This window comes from Neodiprion fabricii, chromosome 1 (assembly GCF_021155785.1).
Source record: "Neodiprion fabricii isolate iyNeoFabr1 chromosome 1, iyNeoFabr1.1, whole genome shotgun sequence".
Classification (NCBI taxonomy): domain Eukaryota; kingdom Metazoa; phylum Arthropoda; class Insecta; order Hymenoptera; family Diprionidae; genus Neodiprion; species Neodiprion fabricii.
Genome location: NC_060239.1, coordinates 11,412,683 through 11,428,266, shown reverse-complemented (window position 1 = coordinate 11,428,266; position 15,584 = coordinate 11,412,683). Strand labels below are relative to the sequence as shown.

The 15,584-nt window shown below is 36.5% G+C and overlaps 1 protein-coding gene across 3 annotated transcripts in view; it reads right to left on the bottom strand.

Moving 5' to 3' along the window:
* LOC124185997 overlaps nt 1–15,584 on the bottom strand; it is a 66,595-nt gene that overhangs the window by 10,648 nt on the left and 40,363 nt on the right. For 2 of the 3 annotated variants that reach the window (XM_046577331.1, XM_046577494.1), the window contains 6 exons: nt 6,607–6,760; nt 3,526–3,913; nt 2,752–3,048; nt 2,135–2,270; nt 673–863; nt 134–206 (listed from right to left, as the gene is read on the bottom strand). In XM_046577331.1, the coding sequence (XP_046433287.1) occupies nt 134–206; nt 673–863; nt 2,135–2,270; nt 2,752–3,048; nt 3,526–3,913; nt 6,607–6,760 (1,239 nt within the window). Of the gene's footprint in view, nt 1–133; nt 207–672; nt 864–2,134; nt 2,271–2,751; nt 3,049–3,525; nt 3,914–6,606; nt 6,761–13,149; nt 13,301–15,584 lie in introns of those variants that run through there. The other variant, XM_046577412.1, reaches the window with a different exon arrangement.

The window sequence follows — 15,584 nt, the reverse complement described above, 5'->3', positions numbered from 1 at the left end:
AAACTTTTACGAGCTACTCATCTGACTATACTTCCCATTTCGAACCGATTTATTCAATCTTAAAATATTTCTTAAAGTTTGGATGAAATAAGAATACTTTTCAAATAAAACCAGAGTTACTTCAATTGTTTACCTGGCGTTGGTGTCGATGTTGACTCGCTCATGACTTTCAGGTAAGTGTACATGTTAGTGAACTCGTTCATTTGCTGCGAGGTGGATGAAGCGGATGAAGAGATGGCATGATGTCCAAAACATGCAATGAAAAATGAGAAGTTCTTTCGTTAGTGCTGCAACGTCACGTTTATAGATATGCGCTCACTTTCACACTCATAATTATCATTGTCATGTGGTTTTGTTCAACGAGAGAAAATGATTACTCTGAGTGACACCAAATGGCATGAACAAGAACGTCAGCAAGGAACAATTTTATGTTTTTAAAACCGAAGCAATTCAGTCCAAGTCAGAGACGGACGGCCAGGTTCCTGATGATCACTGGGGAAACCAGCACTCTAAATTTTGTCGTTAAGAATGTTTTTAGCTTTCTTCCAATGGCCATGAAATAAGGAACGTGCGACATAGAGTGACTGAATAGTAGGAAAAAGGTTAAATGTGCAGGCACACAGGAAGGGAGATGTTGTATTTACGTAGATGTTGGGTATAGAGTCAGCCTACCACGTAGCCACGAAGAGTTTGTGCTAGTTTCGTATGGCCAGCTTGTTCCGCAAGATCGGCTGGTGTCAACTCCGACACGTTTCTAAGGTCACATGCTAGGTCACCGCCCGGGCAATCTAGAAGTTGCCAAGCCAATTTCTCCAGACCAAAACGTGCTGCGAAATGAAGAAGCGTCGGGGTCTCTTCAGGGCCTGAAAATTTCAATTTTTTATTATTAAATTTTCTAACGTCGTACAAACATGCATTTATTCATTTATGACGGCGGTGAAAGAATTGCAAATGAATTGCAGAGCGATTGGTGAACTAAAAATTGAAAGAAAAAGGGAAAAGAAACTGCAATATTTATCAAAAAATCAGTAAAACTTTGTATTTGTACTTAGATGTGACAGATTTTCGTCAAAATAATGCTTTATTTTTTGAATATTTCACGAAAAAATGTAAAACAACCGCTAATTTTTCGAAAGGAAGATGGTAAGCATACAACTTTATATATAAATTCGGAAAGTTATATTCATTAATGACTGTATACTAGATGAAAATCATACTTGAGAGTTAACCTCGGAAAAATCGTAACGAGTACTCGAAGTACTTCAGCAAGAAAATAGCTTCTATAAACAATCCATGCCTGAACCATAAAGGAGTTATCTTACCGACTATGCATTCTAGGTAGATTTCGATCAGACATGTCCGAAAATGAAAAAAAAATTTGGTTTTGTATTACATACGATGAATCCCGTGCAAAATAGAATGGGCCGAGACAAATCCATACTTTTTTATTACACTAGTAGTAGTTAAGAAAATCCATTCCAATCATTTTTCACAATGTCATAAAATTTCGACAACTTCAATGTTTCAATTCGAAGAGAGCTTTATCCTTGGAAATATATTTCACATGCGAAAGAAAATATCAAAACAGTTTCCAACAAAGCTCATTATTTGTTTAAGTACTGTATAGCACTTTTCTTCAGAAACTTGAAACACCAAGTTGCCTAAGAATCAATACAAGTTTCTGGCAACATGAGAGTGAATTTTGCTTTGGTTAGAATTTTGCTATCTAGCTACTATCAATTTCAACTGATCTCAATTGCTGAAAGTACATGTTGCCATCTAATTTTCTGTAATGCGCTATTCTTATTGTTCATCAGGAACAAAAGCCGGTATTTGATCAGGCAAAAGCAGAAGCCGCAAAAAATGCGGTATTTGGTTACATGGGGGATATTGCTGTAGATTTACAGGACAAAAATTACCATCAACAAACATTCCGCGAAAAGGAGGCAAAAATTTCAGATAGTGCGATAAATTTTTTTGCACATACACACTTGATTAGTTATCGGTGTTGGAAATGGCTAGATATTTGTAATAGGGTCAAGCCACTTCGTAGCTAGCTTTCATTGAGAATGGTAGAGGTGGATTTCACTGCTGTTTTCTGATCAACTAATTTCCCTGAAGTGAGTAAACTTACTCGTCTGATTTTTGTGAGCTGGCACAGTTCCAGCGGGACTTGACAGAAGATTAAAATGAGGTGGTAAGTTTCGCTGAAAAGCGTGCACCATCCAATTATCCAGCTGTTCGCGGTCTCCCGAATTAAAGCCCAGAGTCTGAAATTTAAGAAGATGAACAAAGTAACAAGGACGTAAATCATTAAGAAAATAAAGAATAGTTCGATACAGTCAAGGGGAAGTGACACTGCGCGCAATTTTTATTCTCAGTACAATCCGAAAAAACTAATTTTCAGATTAGCCAAAGTCGTTTTTCGAATAAACGGAAAAATTCGTGTTTTCGAAATTTTAAACATCGATGGGTTCAAAGACGTATTTTTGTTTTTCCAGCCCAATAATCACATAATTTCGAAATGCAGATACGAACAGTTGATACTGAAGGATGAAAAAACGTAGTTTCGTACATATTTCTAGGACAAAGAAGATTGATGTTTCTTTCACAGGTTTTTTTTTTAGGCTGCCTCCGTAACGTGGAAAAAAACAGAGAGGTGAATATAACTTTTGACATTTACATAATTTTCTTGGCGATTTGCTAGCGAACAACGTATTGTTGTTGGAGGATTTGCAGGTGCACACATACCTGGCACATGAATTCCAGAGGATTGTCATTGGCCCTTAAAATTTGATCCAACTCCCGCAGGCGACTTTCGCATTTGACTTGTCGGACGCCCAGAGCTTCACCGTTCTTGGAAATCCTAACGCCGACGAGCATGGAAACTTCGAGGCATCTGTCAGGTATAGAGAATTGGAGGGTATAGGGATTTCTTTTTTTCATATGCGACACGACTATGGCTTCTCCGCATCTGTCAACTACCACTGTAACCACGTCCTCTGGCTGGAGAGGGTCGTTCAGTAAGGCGATCACTCTGCTCTGGCCCTGTGCACAAATTTTAAACACTTGACTCAGGCGCCAACCAATTCATGATATCGTGAAGAATCAAATCGTAGTGCAGTTGTGCATAAATTTCGTCCCAACGCAATTCACAGTCCAATCGCTGAATTTTTTTCACTCGCTTTACAGTTAATTAATTTATCACTTTACCTGTTTGCTAATCGAAGTAATCTTTATTTTTGATCGTCGAATGACGCATGAATAATTGAATGCTTTGATGATCGGGTAAACTAAATTTTCGGTGTCGCAAATGCGAACACAATATTTTTATCTTCTTGACATCGTGAAAGGGACCGGCAAAAGTGTATTAAATTTTATTAGATGTAACGTATGTCGTGTAAATGAGCATATTGGGAAGAGAACGACTTCTTAAATTTTCAAGTCAATCAGTCGACTACCTCAAGTACTTATCTACGTTCAGAAAAAAATTGTAAAGTCGAATAATCGATGCCGGCAACTAACCATTTTGACTTTCTTTGGTAGAATGGAGAAGGACGTTTGGTCGGTCTTCGAAGTTTGATACGCCGAAGTTCCCAGAACTGTTACTGCCGCCCTCATAAGATCGCCTACAAAATCTTCATCTTTATCTTTGACGAAGAACTTTCTCCACTCGTTATAGGAGACCAGGGCGGCCTTATGATTTTCAGTAATGTGGGTGTCGTCAACCCCGAGCATCATAGCCAGGACCTTATCCGAAACCAAGTGCCTCGAGAGGCTAGCTGCTTGCGCAGGATTCGAGGTTGCATACTCCAAAAGGCTCGGGCACAAGACGATTATCCGAAGACGAGCCGCGCTTATTTTCTCCTCTGCTTCTGGAGTCCTCGTTTCCTCGACGGTCACGTGCTGTACTCTGAAAAAATTACAAATATAAGTATGATAATAATTTGCTGTCGAATTTCAGTGAAAGAGTTGAGCTGATAGGAAAAATTATTAATCGGCATGATAAAAGATAGAAGTGAAACGACGGTGTTTTTTGTAACGGAAAATGAATAGGAGCGTCTGGTATTTTGGGAGGAAACTCGAATCAATCTTTCACAGCCGTTAAAAGTTGGGACTATTCTGAAAAATAGAATGAATCTGTGCTTGTGTCGATGTAATCATTTACGCCAATTTGTCAAGTACATGGTTTACTGGAAGTTACACTACCACCAAGAATGCAAGCCTTCATCACGTCCGAGATGTCTGTAGTGATCTACGTGTGTTCCGATGAAACCTGATCTTCTATGATTCAGCAACATGCCCGAATGTATTTTAACGTGGTTTAATTTGTATTGCAACAATTAGGTTACCCAAATTTGTCGAACCATTATTATATGTTTGAAATTTTATAGCATTAATTTTTGCGCAATCGACTTGCATGATTTTGAAGTCAAAGATCCACTCTTTGAAATAATATAAACTATTTTATTTTTGTTATCCCACTCGGGGATCGTAGGTTTAATCATGTGCTTTTTTTTACGAATTTTCATGACTGAATCACTGTCTGCCTGATGTTTCATTTTGTTTTCGTGATTACTTTTTATTTTTGAAGTTTGCAAGGGAGTCTCTCAATAGCTTCTTTTGTGGTTTACTCACAATTGCATTAAAAAGATGTTTATCTTGTCATCATTTGATTTAGAATTAACAGACGGTTTTGCTATTTGTAAGAGTTTAATTTTTTTTTTTTTGTGATGTTGATTATCTATTATGGTTGAAAGACGATAGACAACGTAGAAAAAGTAAACAATTTACATATTGTTTCATTGTCCACAGGCATGGAGAATCAAAGAATTTTATGTTTTATTTTGTCTGTGATATTTCAGTAAAGAGGAGCAGGTGCATTAAAAAAATTTTTGATCTACTTTCTATTAACTTTTTATATATTTAAATCAGATGGATCGTCTTGTTTCGCGAAGAACTGTGTAATGAAAAACAAAAAATATTTGCTTCTTCTGTAATAGTTTCAAAGTGATAACATTATCTTACGTACTAATATAAGGGCAATCTTATAACGTTTTATAACTTTTAAATATCGATTCATTCTTCATCAATTCACTATCCACGCCTATACATGCGTCATTGAATTGTTTCAAGTTTATTATTTCGATAGTACAGCGAAGAACTGGTTGTTGTATGATTGGACTGCGTGCAAACAGTATGAATCAATTTTGCCGAATCGAAGGTTAACGCTAATGTTTTTCACGTGTAAACTTTTAGTAAAACAGGTTTTAATGAAAACGTCTATTACTTTTGCTTCTCTGACAAAAAATCTAATTTTTATTAACAATCGTTTTCAGTCGGTCCATCGATAGCAGCCTTGCCCGACACAATTTTGAATGCTCAAGACGGATGTTCGTGGAATCATCTGTATGACGTATACTCGCATAAATCACAGTCCGAATAATATGAACAATAGGTATCATTTCAAGAAAAGTTGATTATTGAAGAGGAAAAATTTGCTAGGTCAATCTGCGATGTACGTTGTACAAGCACTGTAAGTATGCGAATAATGTCGGTAGTTAATTTTCTCCTTCGCAGTCTCCCCCGTCTTTCTTCGTGCGTGTCCGTTGCAACTTCATTCACTCGTTCATTCATATACTCCCATCTAAAAATATGCGAGTTCGAGCCGCTTCCTCAGCGTGCAGAAATTCTTTCTTGTTGACCGGCAAGCACGCTAGGCGTTGGAATCGCTTGCCAAGTACAAGAGATAAAATAAACCTTGTTCCAAGCTCTCCTACATACAGCTATATCATACGCCTACTATACATGCTCCTCGAACTTGAAACCCTTTGGTTTAAAATATGCTGCATATAATGCTGTAAGTGTACAGTAGGTACCCGTTCAATTCATATTCCAACACTCAAACGATGAAAGCTTTGATACCATTCCTACGCGATTTCACTTCTGAGTGCAGATTATTCGCGTAACATGTTTAGCTACTGAAAAAAATGCTTACATCTTTTTAACACCGTGACTCAAAATGTGCAAGCGGTTTGTTCGTATCTTGAGTAAAAAGCAGCTAATGCAACGGGTGAGTTTACATTCGGGGCATTCTATGTCAAATCGACCCGGGTCAGACCTTTGACCTCACCGATTTGACTCGCGATTTTTCACATGATTGTTTTGACTCTCGAAAGCACTGATTTTTTTCGAATCTTTTAAAAGCTCCTCGTTACCTTTTCGATGCACACGATTCTTTATATAACAAGAGTATGTTATGCGTTTTTTCACGGAACACGAAATTGAGGTTAGGGTCGCGTCATGTTAGATTTGTTTGCAACAGCGCATGCGCGCAGTACAGAAAATACCACTTTTCACTCCTAGGACGTGGAAAGTGGTTTTTCAACACTTCGCGCATGCGCATTCGCAAACTCACTCGACAGTCATAGAAACGGATACTTTGTGTACGGAAAACACGCATGGAAAATGCGTGAAACATTCTCGCGTTACATAAAGCGATATTACGCGTCTTTGTTATTCTACATCTCGTTACCATTTTGCTTTTGACTTTGTTTCTCTGAAACAGAGGTATAACTTCGTCTATGGTATAAGGAGTAAACTTACTTGAAGGGTGGTCGCCCTTGCTGTTGGCTTATGTGCGCAAAGCATGATACAAGGTAGTTGACCCACAGCACTGCAACCTCGCTCTCCTTACTTGATACAAGAATGACGTCGTCTATCGCGGCCTCTCCAGTAACGAACGGCATCACTGCAGTTCCTGTAATGATGCGAAGAAAAGTCATGTATAGAATGTTACAACACGTGTCACGATAATACACATGTATATATATATATATATATTTAAATATTTATGCGGCATTCCATGATATCTCGATCAAGATTCTACGTCGTTTGCTCAGATTAGTTTTTAAATTTTTTTGTATGGAAGTACACGATGAAAACCACAATTGCAATTTTTTCAGAAATTGTCGTTCCAACATATCTGAACTATACTTCAAATACTTGAGAAAAAATCCTACTCTTAAAAATCTGAAAATTTTTTGAAAAATCTTATAAAATATAACAAATTTTTTTACACCTGTTAGAAGAAGATTTCGTAACTTCAAAAGATAAATGAGAACAAAATTATTATTGTTCGAGTATATTTTTGACATAAGAATGAACATAAGAGTTTTTTATACAATGGGTCGAAAAATGTCTATTTAGAGGATTATAGAGAATCAAATATATTATGATGATGTTTATATTTATATTTTGTTTTAAATAATTTTTGTTTTTATCTTCATTTTTCTTATTCATCTTTTGAAGTTATAAAGTCTCCATCTTCTAATAGGTGTCAAAAATTTGGCTATCTTGTATAACATTTTTTGACATTTCTTCTGATTTTAGAATGTTGGGTTTTTTTTCAAGTCCTTAAATTATACTTCAGGTACGCTGGGTCGAAAAATTCTGAAAAAAATTGGAATTGCGTGTTTCGTCGTGTACTTTCATACAAAAAATTATAAAGCTAATCTGATACATCGACGTAGATTTTTGTTCGAGATGTCATGGAATGCCCCATGGAATGTACGTGTATATGTATATTGCAGAAATTTAATGTTGATTTGAGTTTAAAGAAGACAGTGTAAAAGAAAGTACCGTTAACGGCAGCCGCCTGAATTAATTATCATATTGTCACAGTTTTCAAGTTGACAAATCAGCGAGTCTTAAGTTTTTCTTAACATAAACTGTTGTAACCTGAATGTAAAATAGTTAGGCTTTAGGTCCGATGAACAAGTTAGACACATTTGTGTATGAGACGTGGTCTCTAAAATATGAAGAAGTATAAAAACCTATTATTCATTCATAAATATTATTCGTTGTAATATGAAGTCCTGTCAGATTTTATTTGGGCTAGACGAGCGAGTAACCTCTTAAATACACCACAAATCATCGCAGCTTTTGATTTAATGAGTTTAATTCGATTATTATTATTCATTTATTTTTTTGTTACTTATGAAAATTGATTAACAACTGGGATCTGGAAAGAGCATCGATGATTCTTGGGTTCTACACTGATAGATGTAATCGAATGAGACAATCAAACGATTCGCTCAACGTTCCTGATTTTCCCGGCTGGTCGACCACCCAGGATACCAAGTTGTATACTTATTTATACAAGGTTCGAATTATCTTGCGGAAGCATAAATTTGGAGCAATTGCAGCACATGTCTTACTGCACTTGAGTAAAATTGCGTGTGAGGTGGTATTTCCACTCAACTCATCTTCGATTTTTGTTTTCTCTTATTCAGAAACTGGCGAATTGAGAATAGTTTTTCAAAAAAGCTGAAATTTCCGAGATTCTGCTTCATCATACGTCGTACCTTAACATAAAGTTCTATCTTCGTACAGTGTTCACTTTGCACAAATACATGCCGGCTAGGTAAATGAGATCACGAACAGTTTCTCCGCAAAAGCGTCAAGTTTTTGATCTTTCTGCGATTCTAAAATAAAATAGTCGATCACACATCGATTTCGGTTTCTCAACAATAAGATGGAGCGTGCATACATATATATACTATCTTACTTCAATACTTCAAGACTTTGAACTAGTTTAAAAATATTCAAGTGACTCTACGTAATTTCAAATGGTTCGATGTATCTCCATTTAGAAACATCGATGTGTTCCGCCAGCAAACTTGGAAGCAAAAATTGACAGAAATTTTTTACGCGCAGAAGTTTATTTATAATACCAAACGTAAAAAACCGTTCTCCAATAGAAAAGAACGACGCGAAGGTGCGAAAGTGCGAGCGTCTAGTATACAATATCTATACACGCGTGTTACGCACCAAACCGCAATACATTTAAGACACAGAGGTATTTCCGGTTCCGAGTCCTCGCCTAGCCACGCAATATCGACAAACGACACGCCCGTGCATGCAGTAATATATACTACGAACCCCGTAGAATTATTCGGTTTATGTTTTGCCGGGGCAAAGCCATTAGCCTCAACTCCTGTAGGAATAGCCACGTCTGTTTACATTTTCTCGTTTTAGGTGCATCATGCACACGTGCCATGTGTATCTTATACGTGTAGACACGTGTACATTATGTAGGATACGTGGATGTAAATACCTAGGTATACATTTTCAAACGCACGGAGGAAATGACACGACGTGTAATGACGAGGAGTCTAGACGCTAGACAACTGCAGTGCTGGAACAATTTTACCGACAAACATTCGAAAAGAAAAGCTATTCTTTTTCGAATTTCAATGAAAAAATTCTACGATTACTTCAGCAGCACGTAAAAACGTGTTAAATTTTTTCAGGACGTTAACCCTTGGAGCCCGTATCTATTTTTTCGATCACGAGTCTGTGAGACCGTGTTCAATTTTTCACGGTCTACCATTTCTAAACTTATACTCGTCCGATTAACTTTGAAAAAATCGTTAGATAATTTTTAAACGTTGTAGAATCGATCCCTGAAAAAATACCTAAGAAAAAATATTTTTTTTTCACACACAAAATTTTGTGAAAGTGTTATAATTTTTAAAAAATTTTTGTATTATTGGCTAAAACTTTAGATTTGTATTGTCGAATAGGATATTTAGGACGAAATTTGTATCTGCTCCGAGGATTAATTAAAGGGAATTTTGAATTCTCTATAAATCATCTGATACAGGTGACACTGTCATTTTTAACAAAAGTCCGAGTAACTGGGTCGGCACATAATTACACACCGTGTAATTTAGGCATAATTAACGAACCAGTTTAATAACGCGGAATGCACATCATACGCAATTCTCTCGGGACTCGAAGGGAGTTCCGGTAACACATTTTTTTATTTTCGCTTCGCAGACCGTGCGTTTTGATGGTCACGTGTAGGCTGAACGCGCATGCGCGAATACAATCACATCACATGTATTGCACAGTGAGTCCGAGTTTGTTCGCGCATGCGCGTTTATCCTACCCGTTTCTATGAAACCGCACGGTTTCATATTTATTTCGGAAAATATCTGGAACTGTATTCGCATAAATTCGCGATTACTCCAGCATTTTTCGCCTTAAATAACGAACGAAGCTGTGAATAATAATTTTTGAATCATTACGCACAGTGGTCGAAACCGCAGACGAGAACGTTTACTCATATTTCCGCGCTTCTAGAAACAGTTGCTTAAGAATTTAGATATCAGGGAATATCTTTTGTTAGACAACTGTCGTAAGCGAAATTATAATATGCGTAAGCTTATATTCAGAATTTGGGATTTGGTATACAACTTTGCGCTTCTGTTTACTGTAAACTGGTTTTTATGATGAATTTTCAGTTATCATAAGATTATAATCATTTTTTATGATGAAAATGTTGTAGATTTTGCTACAGCCTTTGGGGGACAATTAGTTTCTAAAACTATCTATCGATGAAAAAAAAAATGGTACATGATTGAAGGTTCATACTGTGTTTTAAATATTCACTAATCGGTTCATTGATTCATTGTTCAATGTATAGTGGTGAACAAATAATCGTTCTTTCACAAAAAATGCCTTCTTTATGTTAGCGCTCAAGCACATGGTTGGTTCAATTTTAATTTCTCGGGTGTCGAAATCTTCATATGAAAAATGTACGTTATTAGCAAGGGAAACATAACTGAAGTTAAGTTTGCAGCTTTGATTATGATAGAAAACGACACTTTTATTGACGGATTTAAAATTTATCTTCAAAATTCAACTACTATTGACTGAAAAATTAGGTACCAAACTTTACCCTCCTATTGTGCTGTAAAGCAAAAAATCAAAAAGTATTTATATAATTCTATTTTTATACAGTTAAAAGCTTTGGCGTTTCAAACTTTCTAGCAAAGAACCGGATTGTGTTGCCGATAAACTGTAATTGCTTAATTTCCATGCTTGACTATTATTAGTTATTGTTTAGCTGCAAATTCAGATGATAATTACGACATGATCCGTACCGCTCTCTTAATGATTGATTCGTTTTTCAAATGACTGCCTGAAGATATTGATGGTATGAAACACGCTGTTTCGGTAAAATTCTTTCCAAAGCATAAAATACGGTTGTTGAATCCATGGATGAAGTTTTCTCGATCAATATATATGTAATTCTAAATCGAGTGTGTGGTCTCATCTATGTATTGAGACATTGGATCTGTCTTACAAAGGCTAGTTTTAGCCCTTTGTCGATAAAATTCGGTATACCTGAACAGGTATGTAAGAAGTACTAAGTGTATCCAACGAATTTCCTTGCGCGTGGAAAATTCTTGTAAATTGACGGCCAGGAATAACGATGTATACCTTTTATGTCGGGGGTCCCTCTCTGAGCTTAAGTAAGCGTAAGTAAACTGTTCTACGGAACGAAGGTAAGTAAACTAGGCCGGTTTACAGTTGGTGGTGGGTGCACTTGCACGTTGTACGAGCAGAGCAAAGGCAGTAACAAGAATAGAACTTGACTACCGTAACGGAGCAAGGCATGCCCGCGCCAGCTACGAAACAGACTCGTGTTAGATCCATACACATTTCAATAAATTTCACCCCAGCTCCGGGTGATGGGGAGAGCGTTCTCACTCGATTTCTGGATTTTCCCTAAACCCTGGAGGTTTTTCGTTATCCGGTTTCAGCCAGCGATGTACTTTTGGTATCAGCTTTTGTTGAAAACGATAGAAAACTGTTTGTCTTATGACGTTGGATCCCTTTGATCACACGGTCGGTAGTTGATATTGGGGGATTCGTCTCTATAATTGAAGTTCAATGCCCTCATTGGTGGAGCATCTTTTGAACGTGCTTGAAATTACAATGTAATAATGATGGAAGTTATCGAAATTCAAGTTTTGTTACAGTTATTGAAAAGACACGCAAATTAAGCTAACTTATGGGGTTATTTTGAAATAATATTATAAAATCACCTTAATGTACAGTGCGACCAACGATAAGGTCTCTGAGATCACGAAATGTCACTTAAAGTTGAACAAGAGACGTAAAATCCTTCAAAGAAATTCATTGTTCTTTTAAATCATATCAAGTAATATTTGGATACTCAAAATTATGATATATAATGATTCTGGGTTGTGCGAAGTCTGTGAAGGTAGCATGAAATTGTACATACAGTCACTGTATATTTTAAAACAGTCTAAACATGAAAGAGATCAAAATTGTATGAAGTTTTTTTTTTTTTTTTCATTCATTTATTTAAGGTCGCCTTGCAACTACAAGGTTATTGACGACCACTTTATGTATGAAGTTTCATGAAGTCACTTATGCTGATTTTAGGTCTTGACAAGTTACTTCATGTCCTCCGAGATCAGTTCAAGTTATGCGAAATCACACCAAGTTCTACGAGTCCAATTAAAGTTACACAAATTCAATCTGAGATATTCTACAAGTCAGTGGAGAGACAATTGGTCGTCAGACGTCTCTTGAATACACAAAAAATGATCCGATGCTCTGCCAGGTCATTGCACGTAACTGCTTCAAGTTCTAAGTCAAGGTAACTTAACCCTTACGCTGCTTATCGCTGGAGACCGCGCATCAAAAATCATTACGCAATTCAAATAACTTGAAAAAAAATCTAGCATACTCTTTAACCATTATGTTTCTAGGAGAATTAGTCATCTTTAGGAAAATGAATTTGCCAATATGATTAAAAAAAATAAATAAAAGAAAAGTGGATCGCTCTACTAAAAAAATCACGACTCACTGAATTTTTAATATTTCGAGTTGAAAATTTACTGAATAACTTTCAAGATACAGATATGTCAGGAAAAACATATGAAGATACTGTGCGATGAAAAAAAGGTATTTATCTGAGCAAGTGAAGTTGAATTTTTGAAAAGAGAATGGACGAATGATTTTTACAGCAGCTCATATTATATGTGCTGGATTAAATCAGATAACTTTGGATTTTTTTTCATACAGAATTCACGGTGAAGATGTCGCGGGGTCATTTTGACCCCGGTGTGCAGTTTAAGGATCGAAGTCGTGTTATGTCGCGCGAAGTTATGTTTCAGTCTTTGAAAATATTTTAATCTCAAATCTGGATGCCCATCGTATTGGTAAAGTGGTTTCTCGATAAAAAAAACAAAGCACTTAGCAATTTTTCACCATTTTTCCCGTAATATTTGAGTTCAGAAGAATGTTTTACAGGACGCTACTCACGCGTGGTAACCATGGACAAGTCTAAGAACGTTGGCCTGTTGCGTCTCTGCAGACGTGGAGTCAGATTTGCCATCTTATCTACACTTGGAGACGAGCGGAGACGCGAATCGCTAATCGCAAGACGATGATGGCGCTTTGTTTGTCGAAGCACTGTCTTGTAGGACGTATTCCGCGCGACTAACCAACCGGCGGTCTTAGCAAGGGGGGAAGTCCATTGTCTTGGTTGGCCAGTTTTCGAATTAGGCGATGGCCATATAATTATTAAGTACGTGTCTTGAAAGGAGAATCGCCATCGACGAAGAAACGCGCCATGTAAGCCGTGCGGTAACCTTTTTCGAACGGGTTGCGAACAGAACCTTGGCCTTTTGCTTCCTTCGATGATGTTGACGGGGCATTAAGGTATTAGATCCGAGGCAAATTCATAAATCAACATCAGACTGCGATAGAATGATAAGTCTAATGAAAAATGTATCAAGGAAATTGCAAATGAATTAGATCCAACATGTATGTATATCTACTCCTGCTTCGTTAGACGTTAAAAAAATCAAAAAAACGTGCTTCAGAAAAGCATTTTAAAGAATATTCTTCGAACTTTCGATCATCACGGTTGTAAGAGACGAGCAATTCCATAAATACTTGTACGCGTAAAGTACGAGATTTTGTCTGTGCTTTCGGTAAGTAAAGCAGTACTTTTACGCATACCATGAGTAAAGTGAACATACCAACTTTTCGAACGATTTCCAACTTTACGCATACGATATGTAAAGAAGTACTGAACGTAGTGAAAAAACTAACAACATCTCGTACTTTGCGCGTGTTCGTGCGAAAAACGACGTCCTCTACGCAAGCTCAAGATTTTACACACTAGTGTATAAAACGAGTGATGAAAACTGCTATTATCTTTCGAGAAAAATCGTAATCTCTGCTGTTTTGGTACAAATCATTAAAATTTATTCTGTTTTTTCAACACAACATCGGATTGTGAGCAATTTATTTACAGTTAGTTTTGACCCTAGATTAAAACTGTGTATATATAATAAAACTGGGTGCAGTTATGGAATAAGAAATTATTTCGATGTCTTTCACTTTAATCCACTGTACGTGTAAAACTTGAATACTGAACGGAAATTGTACGAAAGAATGTAGTAGGATATTAGGGAGTTTTTCAAAAGTTAGAAAACATTCATGTTAACGTTTGTATAGCAGAAGGCAAGAGTGAGCGGGTGGTCCAAACTGTATCTTATTTTCATCAAGTGCCTGTAGTTAATTGTAAAACAGTCATTTCTTCTTCCGATGCCGTCTTTGCAGCTATACTCGGTTTCTTTCTCACCCATCAAAGTACCTACTCATGTGCGAGGTAGCGGTATGCTCAGAAAAGAGGCATGTGATTAAGCAGCACTTTACATCTGCTTGACATTCTCATCTGAGAACCTCGATGACTGTAGTGGTTAAAATGCGTGTTTCATACATTAAATTCTGTTGGGTTGATTTTCGCGCGTTGAGAATGTAAATCGTAGCGACCAATCACTTTCGTCAAAGAAAGTGCACGCCTCTGTTGAAACCTTGTATATGCTAATACAGTCGTTCAAAAATGATAAACGTTGAGGAACTGACGACGAAAAATTAATTAATGCTGTCGTTAATATCATAGAATTTCGAGACTAAAGTTCTAGTAAATATCTTTGTAAGAAAGTACATCGATCAAAGTTTCCTGCGTTCGAGCGAAAGATTTTTCTTTTTTTTTCTAAAGACTTATAGAACTACTATCGACACTTCTAGACCAGAGAATGATAAGCCGAGTCTTTTTATCAAAAAATAGTAATGTGTTCATTTGATGAGGCTGAAGTTAGTAACGTTGACATGAAAATGTATCCTTGGATGATAATATATATATATATATTAGAAATTTTGCAACTTCAGAGTGACTAATTTAGGAATCGAATTTTCAACTACAAGTGTGTACTAATTTATTACGGTTTACGAACAATAAGTCAGACAATATTTATTAAACCAGTGGAATAACGATTTTTCCTAAAAAATGCATTGGGACATTAACGTTTCGAACTTCAACGGGATTCGTTTCGATGCAGTTAACAGGTTGAATAGAATGACTTTCAGTAATCCTGGGTTAGTCTTCATTCGTATCTCCGACTATTTACGGTAAGTTTACCAAACAAGTTGTTCGGAAAATAATAAAAATGTGATTGAATTAGTATTTTTTTCATTTATTAAAGGCTGCCTTGCTCACGAGGTTGAAGTTAGTAACGTTATCGTATCGAAATATTGCATGAAAATTCCCTATTTTCTTAATTCTACAATGATTTTGAAGGAACTAAGATTTCGAAATATGCGTGTATTTTCTCTTATTACGGTTTACTGAATTTCAAACAATTCGAAAATCGCAAAATAACGCTTCTTCCTCAGCACGAATCGTT